Genomic DNA, 12592 nt, shown 5'->3' with positions numbered 1-12592 from the left:
TCAAATCGATTGTTGATTTGAGATTCGATGCAGGACTCAGATAGACTGCCAGAATCAGGCAACTGTCTCAATTAGGATGCACGAATGCCTGCGCCACAGTATCAACCAAAATCACCAACTAGTCTACCTCAAGTAAAGAGCAGATATAATCCCAACTCACCCACATAAATTCTTAGGACAAAATAAAAACCCAACGGGAATGCAGTAAATAGCATCGGCTTCAGGGCACCGCAACTCCCAACCCAGGCTTAAGCTTTAGGGTCCCCACTTGGGGGAGATCAATAGCAGAAGATCAGCTCCATTCCGGGAAAAGCCCCTTGGAAAACAATCACCCAAATGAGGTAGTCAGTTACTTAGTTAGTTACCTGCACAAGTGCGCCCTTGCCAATGGATTCTTCATCAAGACAAGACAAGACTACTACTTATGATCTTCCCGTCACCCGGACCAGTAATCATTCTTCTACCCAGCTATACCAAAGCATCATTTATGAATAATCAGTCTGACCATAACCCGATCAAGTCGTCATCTCCGGTGTGACGTTAATTCTCAGCTCAACTGATCACAAGTAATGACTAGCTTCACTAGCCGATCGCAGACCTGGAAGCACGCAAAAGCAACGATCAACTAGAGGCAATAGTCCCATCTGAAGAGGGTGGAGAAAAGAATCACATTGATTAGTATGGAAGAAATGGACAATTTCTACTCCGTAATGTACATAAAAGACCCCTGCTTCAAGTTAGAGCAACTTTTCACTTTCAGATCAGCGAGTCTATTCAACCCATTGCATCCCTACCTTTGTTTTTCGCTTTCTTCTTGCTGTTTAGTACTTACCCCTGCAGCACAACAACAACAATGTTCAAATACTCACTTGCATGCCTGGCCCTCCTGGCAACCGGGTGTCTCTCAACCACAACCACTAGCAGGCCAGGTTATTCACGGAATATCACCTCGACCGTTACCGACCCGTCGTTTAGTTTCGGGAAACATTATGCAGTGCTTAATCTAGATCTTATCGATGGGTTGGTAGCCAATGTGAATACTACCAGGTCCGGGCAGTTGTGGATTGATAATGTCGCGAACTGGATTGATGCGTATGTATTATTTGATCTTGAAGAACTGCGGATAGATTATACGGAGTACTTATGTCGTAAAGTGTGCACAAGCAGGACCCTCCCCCCTTGAGTATCTTTACTCGCATCTTCTTCTCCAACACCTACCGTCCTGAACTCGGCAACGCTCCCTTCGCCAGCGCGGTGACTAGCCTCGGCAACGCCACGGCTTCGAGTCCCGATAGTCAGATCTATTCGGCATTCAAGACCCTGGATAACTATGATGTGGTGCTGCAGAAGGCGCGGTATTATGCTGGTGCGGGGAATCAGCTGGAGGAGATCCTCAGTTCTCAGAAGATAGATACTGTGATTTTGGTAGGTGATGCATGCGACGGAGTGGAAGTCAAGTTAACAGATTTGCTGATCAATATGTAACTGGTAGTCCGGGATCCGTACTTCGGGAGTAGTGCTTAGCACTGCGTTTCGTCTGTTGGATATGAACTATAATGTGTAAGCCAGCACCACGGTTCCATATACCGATCATGCATGTGGAAAAGGCACTGCTAACGCGTCGTGCTTGACAACAGCTACGTTATCTCGAACAATACGATCGAGACCCCTTCGTCATATGCTGCCCTGAATCAGAAGGTTATCTTAGAGGGCATACTTCCCGAACTGCCGGTCAATGTAATCAGTATCGAGCAGGCCATTGGGGCTCTCAACCGCTCTGGACCAGCTGTGTATTAGCTGGCAGGCCGGACAGTCTGATGGAAACGATGATACAACGCCCAAACATATGGTTATGATGGACAGTGGTTACGGACTATGATCGATCTAGTTATGATAGATAAACTATACTGAATGGTAACCTTTGGAAGCACATTAGTGGTTGGGAAAGTTTGTCCCCAGCGACAGCAAGGACAGAAGTCCCAACTGTATGCGTCCGACCAGTGAACGCAAATAATTATGCATCTGGAAAGCGAGCATGGGTGGCGCCTGCATGCAATAGCACAGGGAGCAGGTTGCCCTGGTGCCACACCGTGCATGAATCCCGGGTCTCGCAGGTCGGCGGCTGCAGCGCACATACTTGAGACATTGAGGGCGCCAACAAATATAAATCTGCATGGACCGGAGATAAAGATGGACTGTGTTGGGTAGAAGTAGTTTGGAAATCCTCCCCAACCAATGTTTTAGTCGAGAACAAAGCATTCCATTGAGACGGTCGCCAACAATTGCCAGAAGGCGCAAACGCTGACATGCCGCATGGGCGGTGCTGGTCGCTCACGGATCCGAGCCACCGTCAAAACAGTGAGTGGCCGGGACCCTCGCCGGACGGGTTCGGAGTTGACCCGGTCGCAATCACCAAGCCGACCCGGACAAGACAGGGGTGGAATGATAACATCAAATACCATCGCCTATTATTATACCAGGATGAAAGGTGAAGGGGATAATTCCATGCCTGGAAACTTTACGAGTACTGCGTGAGCAGCCCGTAGTCAGCAATCGGGTCGATGAAGCGCAGCAAGGCGTGGGGTGCCAAGACTCGAGGGCGCGCGAGAAAAGATTGACGAGAGAAGCCCGAGGACCGGGAAATCTTCAGAGTTCAGACAGGCTTGTGGATTTGGCGAAGACCAAGTCCGCCGTTCGTCCTGAGTCAGTCATGACAGCTGAGCGCCTGGTTCGGGGGGAACTTGGCAGTTGTCGGTGCGTTTTCTTAGCCCATCAGTGGCTGTTTCCATGTTCCACATCCGAAACAAATTCGACCAAAACCTGAGGAATGATGAAATTCGGATAGCTTACGTAGGATGGGTGGCACAGCGCGTCGATCCGTTCACCTCAAACCTTGAAATGGGAAGCAAAAGAGGAGGCCAACCAAAGATTGGCAGCAGAAGAATGGATACGGCCCAATTTCGATGGAAGGGACGCCAGACGAGCTAGTGCACGCGCTACAGTAGCGTGGTCGGCGATGTGCACAGTGCGTCAAATGATCGCGAGCAGATAGGAAATTAACGAGATTAAGCTGATGACCCTAATTGCGTTGGAACCAGAATTGCTCCCTGGATGGAGTTTTTGTTGCTATTATGGGAATTTTGGTGGGAAACTCACCCAGGTTTGGGATTTCAAACACCGGCGCATCCAGACCTCTCTGGGTCAACAATAGGAGTACGTACTTAAGAGGTAAATAAGAGCGAAGCATACTGGCCATTGTCTGAAGTATGTGGTATTCCTCTGTAGTCTGTACAAAGGAGTTCGGAGGCCGAATGGATAGATCCTGTGAGGTGGAGGGAGCGGACGAACCATACGCCTTGGCTGGGCAGTAAGTGGGAATGGGAATATCTCCCTGGTCTCGCTAAGTAACCAAGTAAATATTAGAGGTTCCGCTTCGGCCGTGGGGTTATATCGCGATCAGCTACGATCGCCACAAGTTGGTGTGACAGGTAATTCCACGATCCGATGATTGTCGCGACACCTCCCGCATTCTGCGAGGAACATTTCTTTTTGGGAAGTCGTGGTGCCTCAACCCTGCCTCATTGGGCAACCACGATTGGCACATTTTGGGTTAGAAAGCGATGGCTGGTGGCTGTTAAGGGGAGAAAGCAGAAGGGAAAGAGTAAGAGCGTGGGAAAGAGAGGCGCAAGGTTCGCAATGGCAGATCGTCAGCCCCCGTTTTCACCAACAATGCAGATTGCACCCTGCAAGGAACTTATTGGTGGTACCGGGCATGGAAAATGCCAAAAGGGGGGAGACTCCTCCTACCCGTAAGTAGCGATAAGATTTATCACAGTTTAATAACCTACATTTAGGGGGGGGGGAACACTATCTAACCTTCAATTTTTTATCAAATTATAAATCTAGTTCAGCTTACGCAGTGTTTCTGCCAGGATTGAGATTAAGGGAGAAGGAGAAATTAGAGTATTAATATCAGGTTTGGGTGGCGCGTCCCATATCAGTGGACGATACAGCGAGGACTGCGATAGGGCCGAGGCCATGACAAGCTAACCCCAAAGCAGGCAAGATCCGGTCCTCTTCTGGTCCTTCCGCCAACGGTATTACTTAATGCGGGGTAGCGCCTTTTCCTCGTGGCGGCTAATCTCGAAGCGGCCGGTTTATCAGCTGACCCCGCCTGGATTTTTCGTTCGTTCGTTCGTTCGCCAGCGTCATCAGCGCGCCGAAAGCTACTTACTCAAGTCAAGTTCTTTGCTGGATCTGCTTTTCAGATTGGCTTTCCCTTCGCCTGCTTAAGAAGGTCTGAGGTTCTGGGATCATCTCTTCGGTGTTCCCCGCCGTCCGTTCCCTCTTCCCTGCCTTTTCTCTTCTCTCTCTCCTCTCCTCTTCTTCTTTCCCCCCCCCTCTCTCTCTCCCTCTTAATTTTCTTACCTTTCATTCCTTTGAACCTACCGCGATTCATTCTGGTCCTTCCCTCAACCATATAAGGACCCCTTCCCTGCTAATGCACTGATACAACACATATCCATCCTACCCGTTCTTCTTTTCGGCCCCCAGGGCCTCCTTCAGCGCCAAGTGCCACGCGGTTTACTTTAGGTTGACCCGAGGGATTCGCATCTAGACCCCGAACTTGCCCGCTCCCAGTCCACCATATTACCCGCGACGCCTCTTTCACGGGCCTTTTGTCAGCTGCAACAAAGGGGAATAAAAAACAGAAGAAGAAAAGAAAAGACGAACAATCGGGGAAATATATACTCAAATAAAAATTAATACAGCCAGGATAGGAACACTCAATCCATCAGCTGCCCTGTTCTTTCCGTTCGATGGTCCATTCGGATTCGGCCCAACCGACCGATAGGTCAGGATCTACCGTTCACCAACCACAGTTACACGAAGCCAACAACCCAACGGCTTCGGATGACAATGAAATTGGTGCACCCTCTGCTATAGTCCCCGGTCAAGGGAGTTCTCATACTCCTCCGCTTTATATCGAAAAATCTCCTGCAGAGGGACTGCAGGATGTAACTCTGCAGCACTACTCACACCCCCATCATCTGCCTTCGCTTCAGATTCGCACGGATCTGTCAAACGCCAGCCAGATGAGCCCGCCAAGGGAACCTGAGTCATTCGTGCATCACAGCATCTCGTCCAGCAGTCTCCCCCGGCGCACTCCAAGCCTGCGCGGTCTGTTCGCCGGCCCTCCAACCAGCGCAGGATCTTTGACTCTGTCTCCAGCCTCGCTCATATCTTCCCCTCAACTCTTGGCCATGGGAGACATCACGCCTTTGCCATCGCCTATCGGTGGCATGTCGCCATGGAAACTGCCACGGCGCAATTCCCAGTCTTTGTCTCGGACGCCTTCGACAACCTCTCGCAGCGGTTCCAGTCTCGGTTTGCGACTAAGCGATTCCTCTCAAATGCTCGGTGCTTGCGAATCCCGGCCACGAAGCAGGCAATACATGCTCCCTGACAAGCTGTCCGAAACACCTATTGAGACGCCCATCGTGTCTCCGACAAAACCACGTCAAGGATCTGGGTCAAAGCATTCTCGCAACCGCAGCTTAAGCGAGTATGTACCTCCCGGTCGCGCTATCCCGGTCAAGCCACGGCCGATTGCAGTTTCAGGACCAGGAATGCCCCCGGGGATCACTGCATCTGTCAGCACCGACTCGAAGACGAACAACAACAGCAATAACCTTCATCGCGAAGAGTATCTGGCCGTCCACCGTGGGATCGCGTTGCCCACTGTCCGCCCTCCTACGCCTCCTCGCAGCAGTCGCAGTGGCTCCGATGAACGCGATGACGAACCCGTTATAACACCGTTGGCAGCTGGCCCTGATGAGATATACTCGGTACGCTCTGTGCGCACACAACAACGTCGCAAGTACCGCAAGATACGTCAGCTAGGTCAGGGAACATTCAGTCAAGTCTCCCTCGCGGCACGTATAGAAAGACGAGAAAGCGACGACGAAACCATGTTTTCCAGTCTTCAAGATGTGAATTTGGTAACACAGAAGCTTGTTGCAGTCAAGATTATCGAGTATGGACCGGCCGGTGGTGCAGATGAGGAGCGCTTGGAAGTTTCCCTCAAGCGCGAGGTAGACATACTCAAATCTGTCAATCATCCGTCGCTGGTGCAATTGAAAGCATTTGGTAGCGACGAGAAGCGCGCGCTATTGGTTCTCGACTACTGTCCCGGAGGTGACCTCTTTGACGTGGCATCGTCGAGTCCACGGCCCATGAGTCCGCAACTCATTCGTCGTATTTTTGCCGAATTGGTGGGGGCTGTGCGCTACCTGCATGCAAATTTCATTGTGCACCGCGACATTAAACTTGAGAGTGAGTATCCTTCGATTCTTTGCCCCGTTCTCAGCGATCAAGGCTGACACCTGTTCCTCTTCAGACGTGCTTGTCAACTTGCCGATGCAAGCGATAGAGACGATCACGGATTGGCGCACATACGATCGAGCCGTCATCACCCTCAGCGATCTGGGTCTGTCCCGACGAATACCCGAGCCTCCCGAAAGCCCTCTGCTTCAGACCCGTTGTGGCAGTGAGGACTACGCAGCCCCTGAGATCTTGATGGGACAGCCGTATGATGGACGATCAACAGACGCATGGGCTTTGGGAGTGTTGTTATACGCCATGATGGAAAATCGGCTCCCGTTCGACGCATTGCCGGGCACCCGAGGCGACCCTGCCAAACTCCGCGCGCGAACGCCCCACCGCATCGCACGAGTCGAGTGGTCATGGTACCGATATGCCGACAGCGACGACGAATGGGATCCTGAAAAAGGCAAGGACCTCGAAGGCGCCCGCGATTGTGTCGAGGGGCTATTGAAACGCAATACGAAACGAAAAAGTCTGGATGAAATCGCGTCGATGTCGTGGGTTAAGGAGGCGATCGACATACCCGGCGAACTAAAGAGGGGGGATAAGGAAGTGCCATAGAGCTGGTCTCTTTTCAGTGGTTTTTTCTCCCCTCCATTACATAACATTCTTCTCTTTTCCCTTCTTTTCTCCCCGTTCTTACCCTGCTTACTTATCATTCTTTCTTCTTTCATTTTTTCTTTCGTTTTAGACTTGCATCTTATATCTCTTTACTAACATTCGTTTACTGGCGCATTGCGACCATATATAATACCTATTATTCTTGGGTTTGGGGATGGATGAATATTGTGTCGTTGAAGACACCATGCATTGCAACATCAAGAACTGCTTACCTTACCTACTTACTTTGTCTTGTTAACTTATCTAGCATGAGCCGACGTTCACTTGGGTCTTCCGGCCCGATGATCACTATTACTGTCTGTTCCTTTCCTTTTAATGTTCACGATTATTCATACTACCAACTGTGTCAGGTTTCTAGATCCTATACCATACTATCGTATACCGTTTCAAAAAGGCGCATTCGCTTTTTTTCTTTTCTTTTCTTTATTGTGGATTACTTTACTGGTCAACAATAAGTACCACGGGTGTTAAAGAAAGAAAAGGAGAACTCACCAGTGTCACAGACAGATAAATAGGTTAAATATGCAGTAATTAATTAACGTGGTGGGCAATTTATGATATCACCCATGATCATTTACATGCATTGCATTGATTGACTGATCGATCAATCAATCAATCAATCTAGAAGAACTAATTGCCGAGTGGTCTGTCTGTCTGCCTGTCTCCTTGTCGGATTTACTAGCTCTTTTTGTACGTAGTGAAATGCTCATCTGCTGTATGTACAGTAAGCGAGTATGATTGCCGATCTCGAAAGAAGGCTACGACTGATCGTACTTTGGGGAGAGGGGTGAGGAGAGGAGGGGAGGGGAAGGAGGGAGGTGTTATGCAGTAAGCAATTAAGTTAACTACTACGTACTACTTAATAACCGACATGATCATGTCCAATATTCTGTCTGTCTGGGTTGATTATCACCAGGAAAGGAAATTGGTCGTGCAGGTGAAGAGTCGGTCAGAAGTGACTATACTAGTCGTATTGATTCTCGATCGCTACATCTTTAATATGTAGCAATCTTATAGAGGTTGAAATAATGAGCGCGGATGATCGGATGGCGGGCGGATCGGTGGCTTTCGCTTCCAGGAAGAGAAGCCGAGAAACCCCTGAAGAGAACCAATGGTTTTTTGGTTCGTTTTCTTTTCCCCCGCTGACGACGGACGGCGCGCCCGTCCAGCACAAAACCCCCCTGATTGGCTTCAGGCTGAAGGATGTGGTTTCGAGAAGACCAATAGAATGATGTGGCCCGATCAGCAGGAAAAGTGAGTGGTTGGCCTTTTCAAGTCTGCACGGTTTTGTAAGCCCTAGACTTTTGGTACTAGTAATAGATTGAACTGTTTGGACAAATGGCAGTCAGTGACTAGCTGCAACTGCAGCGGGAGTGGAGGCTGACGACAGCTGCTGGGCGGTCTGTGTGTCCTCGAATCGTATAAGATAGATAGTAGTAATCTGTCCAGTTGCTTCAGTAGTTGTTGCCTGTCCGTCGTAAGAATGTTCATGGTACGTAGGCAGATGTCCGGATGCCCGCGGGACCCAGACTCAAAAGTGGACTCGCAGATTCTTGAGGATCCAAAGCCAGAGACTGTTTGGCTATCGATTAGTCCCTTTTCTTCTCTCACACTTGCCACGTCCCAGGGTCTGACGGATTGTCTCGAAATAGGAGAAACCGACTTGGCCCCGTGGACTAGTCTCACTAATCATATAGTGTGGAGTCACCCTGCAACTGCTAAGCCCGCCGCCGCGCCCCCCAATTCGAGGCCAACGACAGTCTCCCCTGTGCTGCCATTCTTAATCTTTCTGGGCGGGACCCCCCGGCAGTCTTATATGGCGCATCTCTTCCTCCCCTTCCCGGTTTCATCTCAATTTCCTTTCCCCTCTCCCCTTATCGGGGTTTTGTGGCTAGGCTGAGAGGTTCACCGCTTAATGCTCGTATTTGATCGCGTTCTTGCGCCCATATGTAATCCCGTCGTATATCCCCTTCCTCTCACTTCTCTCCCTCGACGGGCAATGGTCATTCGGAACCATGCCTCTTGAGTCCAATGAAACCCTCGATCGCGAGGATGCCCCGTTCCTCGCCTCGGGTCAAAGGCCCTCCTCCCCAGTGGAAGAGGAGTCTGGCCCGTCGGATGCAGAGAAAGAACACCTTCGGAAAACTCGCCTTCGCTTAATGTTGACCCTTTTTGCCATGATCTTGGCCGTCGAAGTCGGCATCTGCATGTCCAACGGCCCCGTCACCCGTATATACGAGTCCATCGCCTGTCGAGAATACTACGCGCAATATGATCCCACCCAGATTGGGGCCGACGGCGAGGTCCAGGAGGAATTGTGCAAAGTTAAAGCGGTCCAGCAGGATCTGGCTGCAGTGAAGGGCTATATGGAGTTCTTCGATGGCATTCTGAGTAGGTCACGACGAAGGCACCGCCGGTTCGGACGAGGCTATGTCGCATCTCTTGTTCCCTAGTCTCTACCAATTGGGCGCCTCCCTTTTGCACTTAATACGCGACATATAGACGAGGACCCTTATTCACGTTCTTTCTCATCCAGGTGCTGTGCTAGCAATTCCATACGGCTTGTTGGCTGATCGACGGGGCCGGAAATCCACCATCTGTCTGAGCATTCCCGGTTTCGCCCTGAACTGCATTATTCAGCTGGTGGTTATGTGGCGCCCAGACGTCTTCCCTCTGCGAACTGTCTGGGCATCCTCTTTGGCTTGGTTGTTTGGCGGAGGCCCTGTTGTAGCATTCGCCATCATCTGGACAATGATGTCGGATGTGTCAACTGAAGAAGAAAGGTAGCGTGCATCAAATTCCACAACCGTTGGTGGGACTATAGCTAATGATCATCAGAGCGGCGATATTCTTCAGGTTCGGCGTGGCTAGCATGGGAGCCGATTTCGCTTCTAGTGCCGCCAGTTCCTGGTTGATGGCATTAGACCCATGGCTTCCTCTGTTGTTGGGCTGGGGTTTGGCTGTTGTTGGCATGTTCTTCGCCTTATCATTACCGGAAACGATGCGTGTAGGGTCATCGCAACCGACTTGGAAGCAGCCGAGCATGGAGATGAGCCAAGTATCACCCGGGAACGCTGAGTATAAGGAAGTTCCCAGCAAGGAACAAGAACACGAGGTACTCAGCGATGAAGAGACCCTCCAAGGGGAAGAAGCTTCTTTCACCACGAAAGCAGCACGACCAACCTTCTTCGCTTCGGCGAAACAACGGTCGCGAGCCTATTTCGCACCGTATTCCTTCATTTTCAGAAACAAGCAGATTATGCTCCTCCTTACCGCGTTTCTCGTCTATCGACTAAGCCGTGGCTCGTCCTGGTTTTTGGTCCAATACATCTCCACCCGTTACAAGTGGACCCTGGCAGAAGCGAACTTCCTCATGTCTTTCAAGCCGGCCTTGACCATCCCGTTGTTCCTTTTCATCCTACCTGCTATTTCACGACAACTTCTCAAAACCATGAAGCCGACCCAGAAAGACCTGCAGCTCATGCGCATCAGTATTGGGCTGTTGGCAGTCGGGACGTTGGGAATCGGTCTTTCACCGAGCGTCGCGATGTTGATTCCCAGTCTGCTAGTTCAGACATCCGGGTCTGGATTTGTCTTCCTAACTCGTGCTCTTATTACCACATTGGTGAATCGGGAAGAAACAGCCCGTCTCTTCACCATTATTGAGGTCCTGCAGTCAGTGGGCAATGTCATTGCCAGTTTGTCCATCACCACAGTGTTCCAAATTGGACTGGAACTGGGAGGGGCTTGGATCGGTCTGGCCTGGATGATGACCGCGACAGCCTTCACTTTGGTAGGCGTCGCTATCTGGATGTTCCGGATTCCCTCTCGTCAGTCGGATGACAAGATAGAGGAAGAGAACGTGGTCTTCTGAACTGGCGAGAACTGGGCAATGTACACATATAGAGTATGAGACTTTTCATTTCATGTAAATAGTAAGGTTGAGAAAGAGAAAGGAGCTTGATTGAAGTCTGTTGATGCGAGGGATGAACTACTTAGTTACTATAACTATAGACGTGGGCGGTAAGTCAACCTTCCAGCCTCGGTTTCCCAATCAGGTAAGGTGATTACCCAAGCAGGACTAGTGCGGCATTGCAGCAGCAGCTCGACATGTGAACATCTCAATTCCCATTCCTTCGTGCTGAAATCAACAAATCATTGCGCCTTTCTGCTGGTGCCGCCAACAACCCCCCCAGTCGGTTTTGAGTTGGCCGACATATATTCTCTTTGATAAGATATACTATCGATTTGCTCAGCAGGTTCCCCCGCCGCCTGCCGCGCTGACCGGACAACTTTCACCCCACGTCTTGCTTTACAAGCTTACGGCAGTCTGCTGTCAAAGTCTGGTCATGTCCAGTCTGCAAGTCCACTAATCCCTCTTATCTCGTCGTCACCAAAGATCCCCTTGTCATGGAGAGATTTACCCAATTTCGCGATCGAGGTGCGTGTGCAAACCCCTTTTCTACTCATTGTGAGCCCGCTTTCCATTACTGACGATGATGCGGTGTATAGGAACGGGTGTCTCACCCTTCTTCCCGACTCCTCGTCCATCGCTCAGCTACCCTCAGTGGATACTACGAATCTTCCTCTTCTGCGTCCGTCTCCCGTTCTTCATACCCGTCTGCATCGGCTACTTCCTGCTTTTTCAATGGCTCCCGATCACATCGCTGGGAAGAAAGGCCGCTCTGTGGTGCATCCTAGGCGTGCCCAGCATCTGGTGGGTTGATCTTCAAGTGGACGGAGTGAGGAAAGGGTCAGTTGCGCATCTCTCTGCAAACATTATACTATTTTCTTAGAACATCTACTGAGCTGCTCGAATTTTAGAACTCTCAACAACGACCGGCACCAGAACCGTCTACCCGGGCCCGGATCCATCATTGCCTCCTCCTTCACCTCCCCAATTGACGCGCTCTACCTAGCCGCTGTGTTTGACCCTATCTTCGTGTCTTGTTATCCCTCCACACGCGAAGTCGAACAACTATCCGTCTGGCAAGCAATTCTTCGCGCCTTCGCTCTCCCGCAAGCAAAACCCCAGCCCAAAGCCCGTACCGTCGATCTAAAAACCATCATGCGGAAGTACCCCGGCCGCCCTATTGCCTTGTTTCCTGAGTGCACGACCACCAACGGACAGGGCGTGTTGCCGCTGAGCCCCGTGCTGGCGAGCGCTCCTCACAAGACAAAGATCTTCCCTGTGGCTTTGCGGTATGAGCCTAAAGACGTGGTGACTCCGGTCCCCGGGTCGTATATTACTTTCCTGTGGAGTCTGCTGGGTCGACCGACGCATTACATCAAGGTGCGCATTGGACAGGCAGTCGTGGGTGTCGCTGCGGATGAACTGCCAACGCATGACGCTACCATGTTTGATCCTAGTGCTTCGGAGAACGGATACCCTCATGACCGAGACGATGAACGGCCCTTCAGTGAGACTTCCGTGATGGTGCTCGAAGAGCAGGTGCCGAACTATGTAGGGGATTCGCTGGCTCGCCTTGGCAGAGCCAGACGTGTAGCCGTGACGGCGCCGCAAAAGTTGGAATTTGTGAAGTTGTGGAAGAAGTCATATTGGACATGGTAATTTGCCGTCCAC

The 12592-nt window shown here is 50.7% G+C and overlaps 3 protein-coding genes across 3 annotated transcripts; all 3 read left to right on the top strand.

The window, feature by feature from the left end:
- The first annotated feature begins 429 nt into the window (after window positions 1-429).
- Window positions 430-2180, top strand: BO85DRAFT_447422 (Isochorismatase hydrolase). Its single transcript, XM_025659716.1, has 4 exons — window positions 430-1092; window positions 1155-1425; window positions 1493-1560; window positions 1638-2180. The coding sequence occupies exons 1-4, from the start codon at window positions 854-856 to the stop codon at window positions 1795-1797; spliced, it is 738 nt and encodes a 245-aa protein (XP_025517460.1). The 5' UTR covers window positions 430-853; the 3' UTR covers window positions 1798-2180.
- Window positions 2181-4650: 2470 nt separating this feature from the next.
- On the top strand, window positions 4651-7057 carry BO85DRAFT_244699 (putative protein kinase). The gene is made up of 2 exons (XM_025654871.1): window positions 4651-6336; window positions 6401-7057. The coding sequence occupies exons 1-2, from the start codon at window positions 4821-4823 to the stop codon at window positions 6946-6948; spliced, it is 2064 nt and encodes a 687-aa protein (XP_025517459.1). The 5' UTR covers window positions 4651-4820; the 3' UTR covers window positions 6949-7057.
- A 1966-nt stretch (window positions 7058-9023) lies between these two features.
- Window positions 9024-12580, top strand: BO85DRAFT_457656 (MFS general substrate transporter; the record flags this gene model as incomplete). The annotated part of the gene is made up of 6 exons (XM_025661534.1): window positions 9024-9399; window positions 9545-9791; window positions 9865-10838; window positions 11265-11453; window positions 11521-11761; window positions 11833-12580. The coding sequence occupies 6 exons, from the start codon at window positions 9024-9026 to the stop codon at window positions 12578-12580; spliced, it is 2775 nt and encodes a 924-aa protein (XP_025517458.1).
- Window positions 12581-12592: the final 12 nt, after the last annotated feature.

This window comes from Aspergillus piperis (genome assembly GCF_003184755.1).
Source record: "Aspergillus piperis CBS 112811 unplaced genomic scaffold BO85scaffold_5, whole genome shotgun sequence".
NCBI lineage: Eukaryota > Fungi > Ascomycota > Eurotiomycetes > Eurotiales > Aspergillaceae > Aspergillus > Aspergillus piperis.
This window is presented reverse-complemented; position numbering and strand designations above follow the sequence as displayed.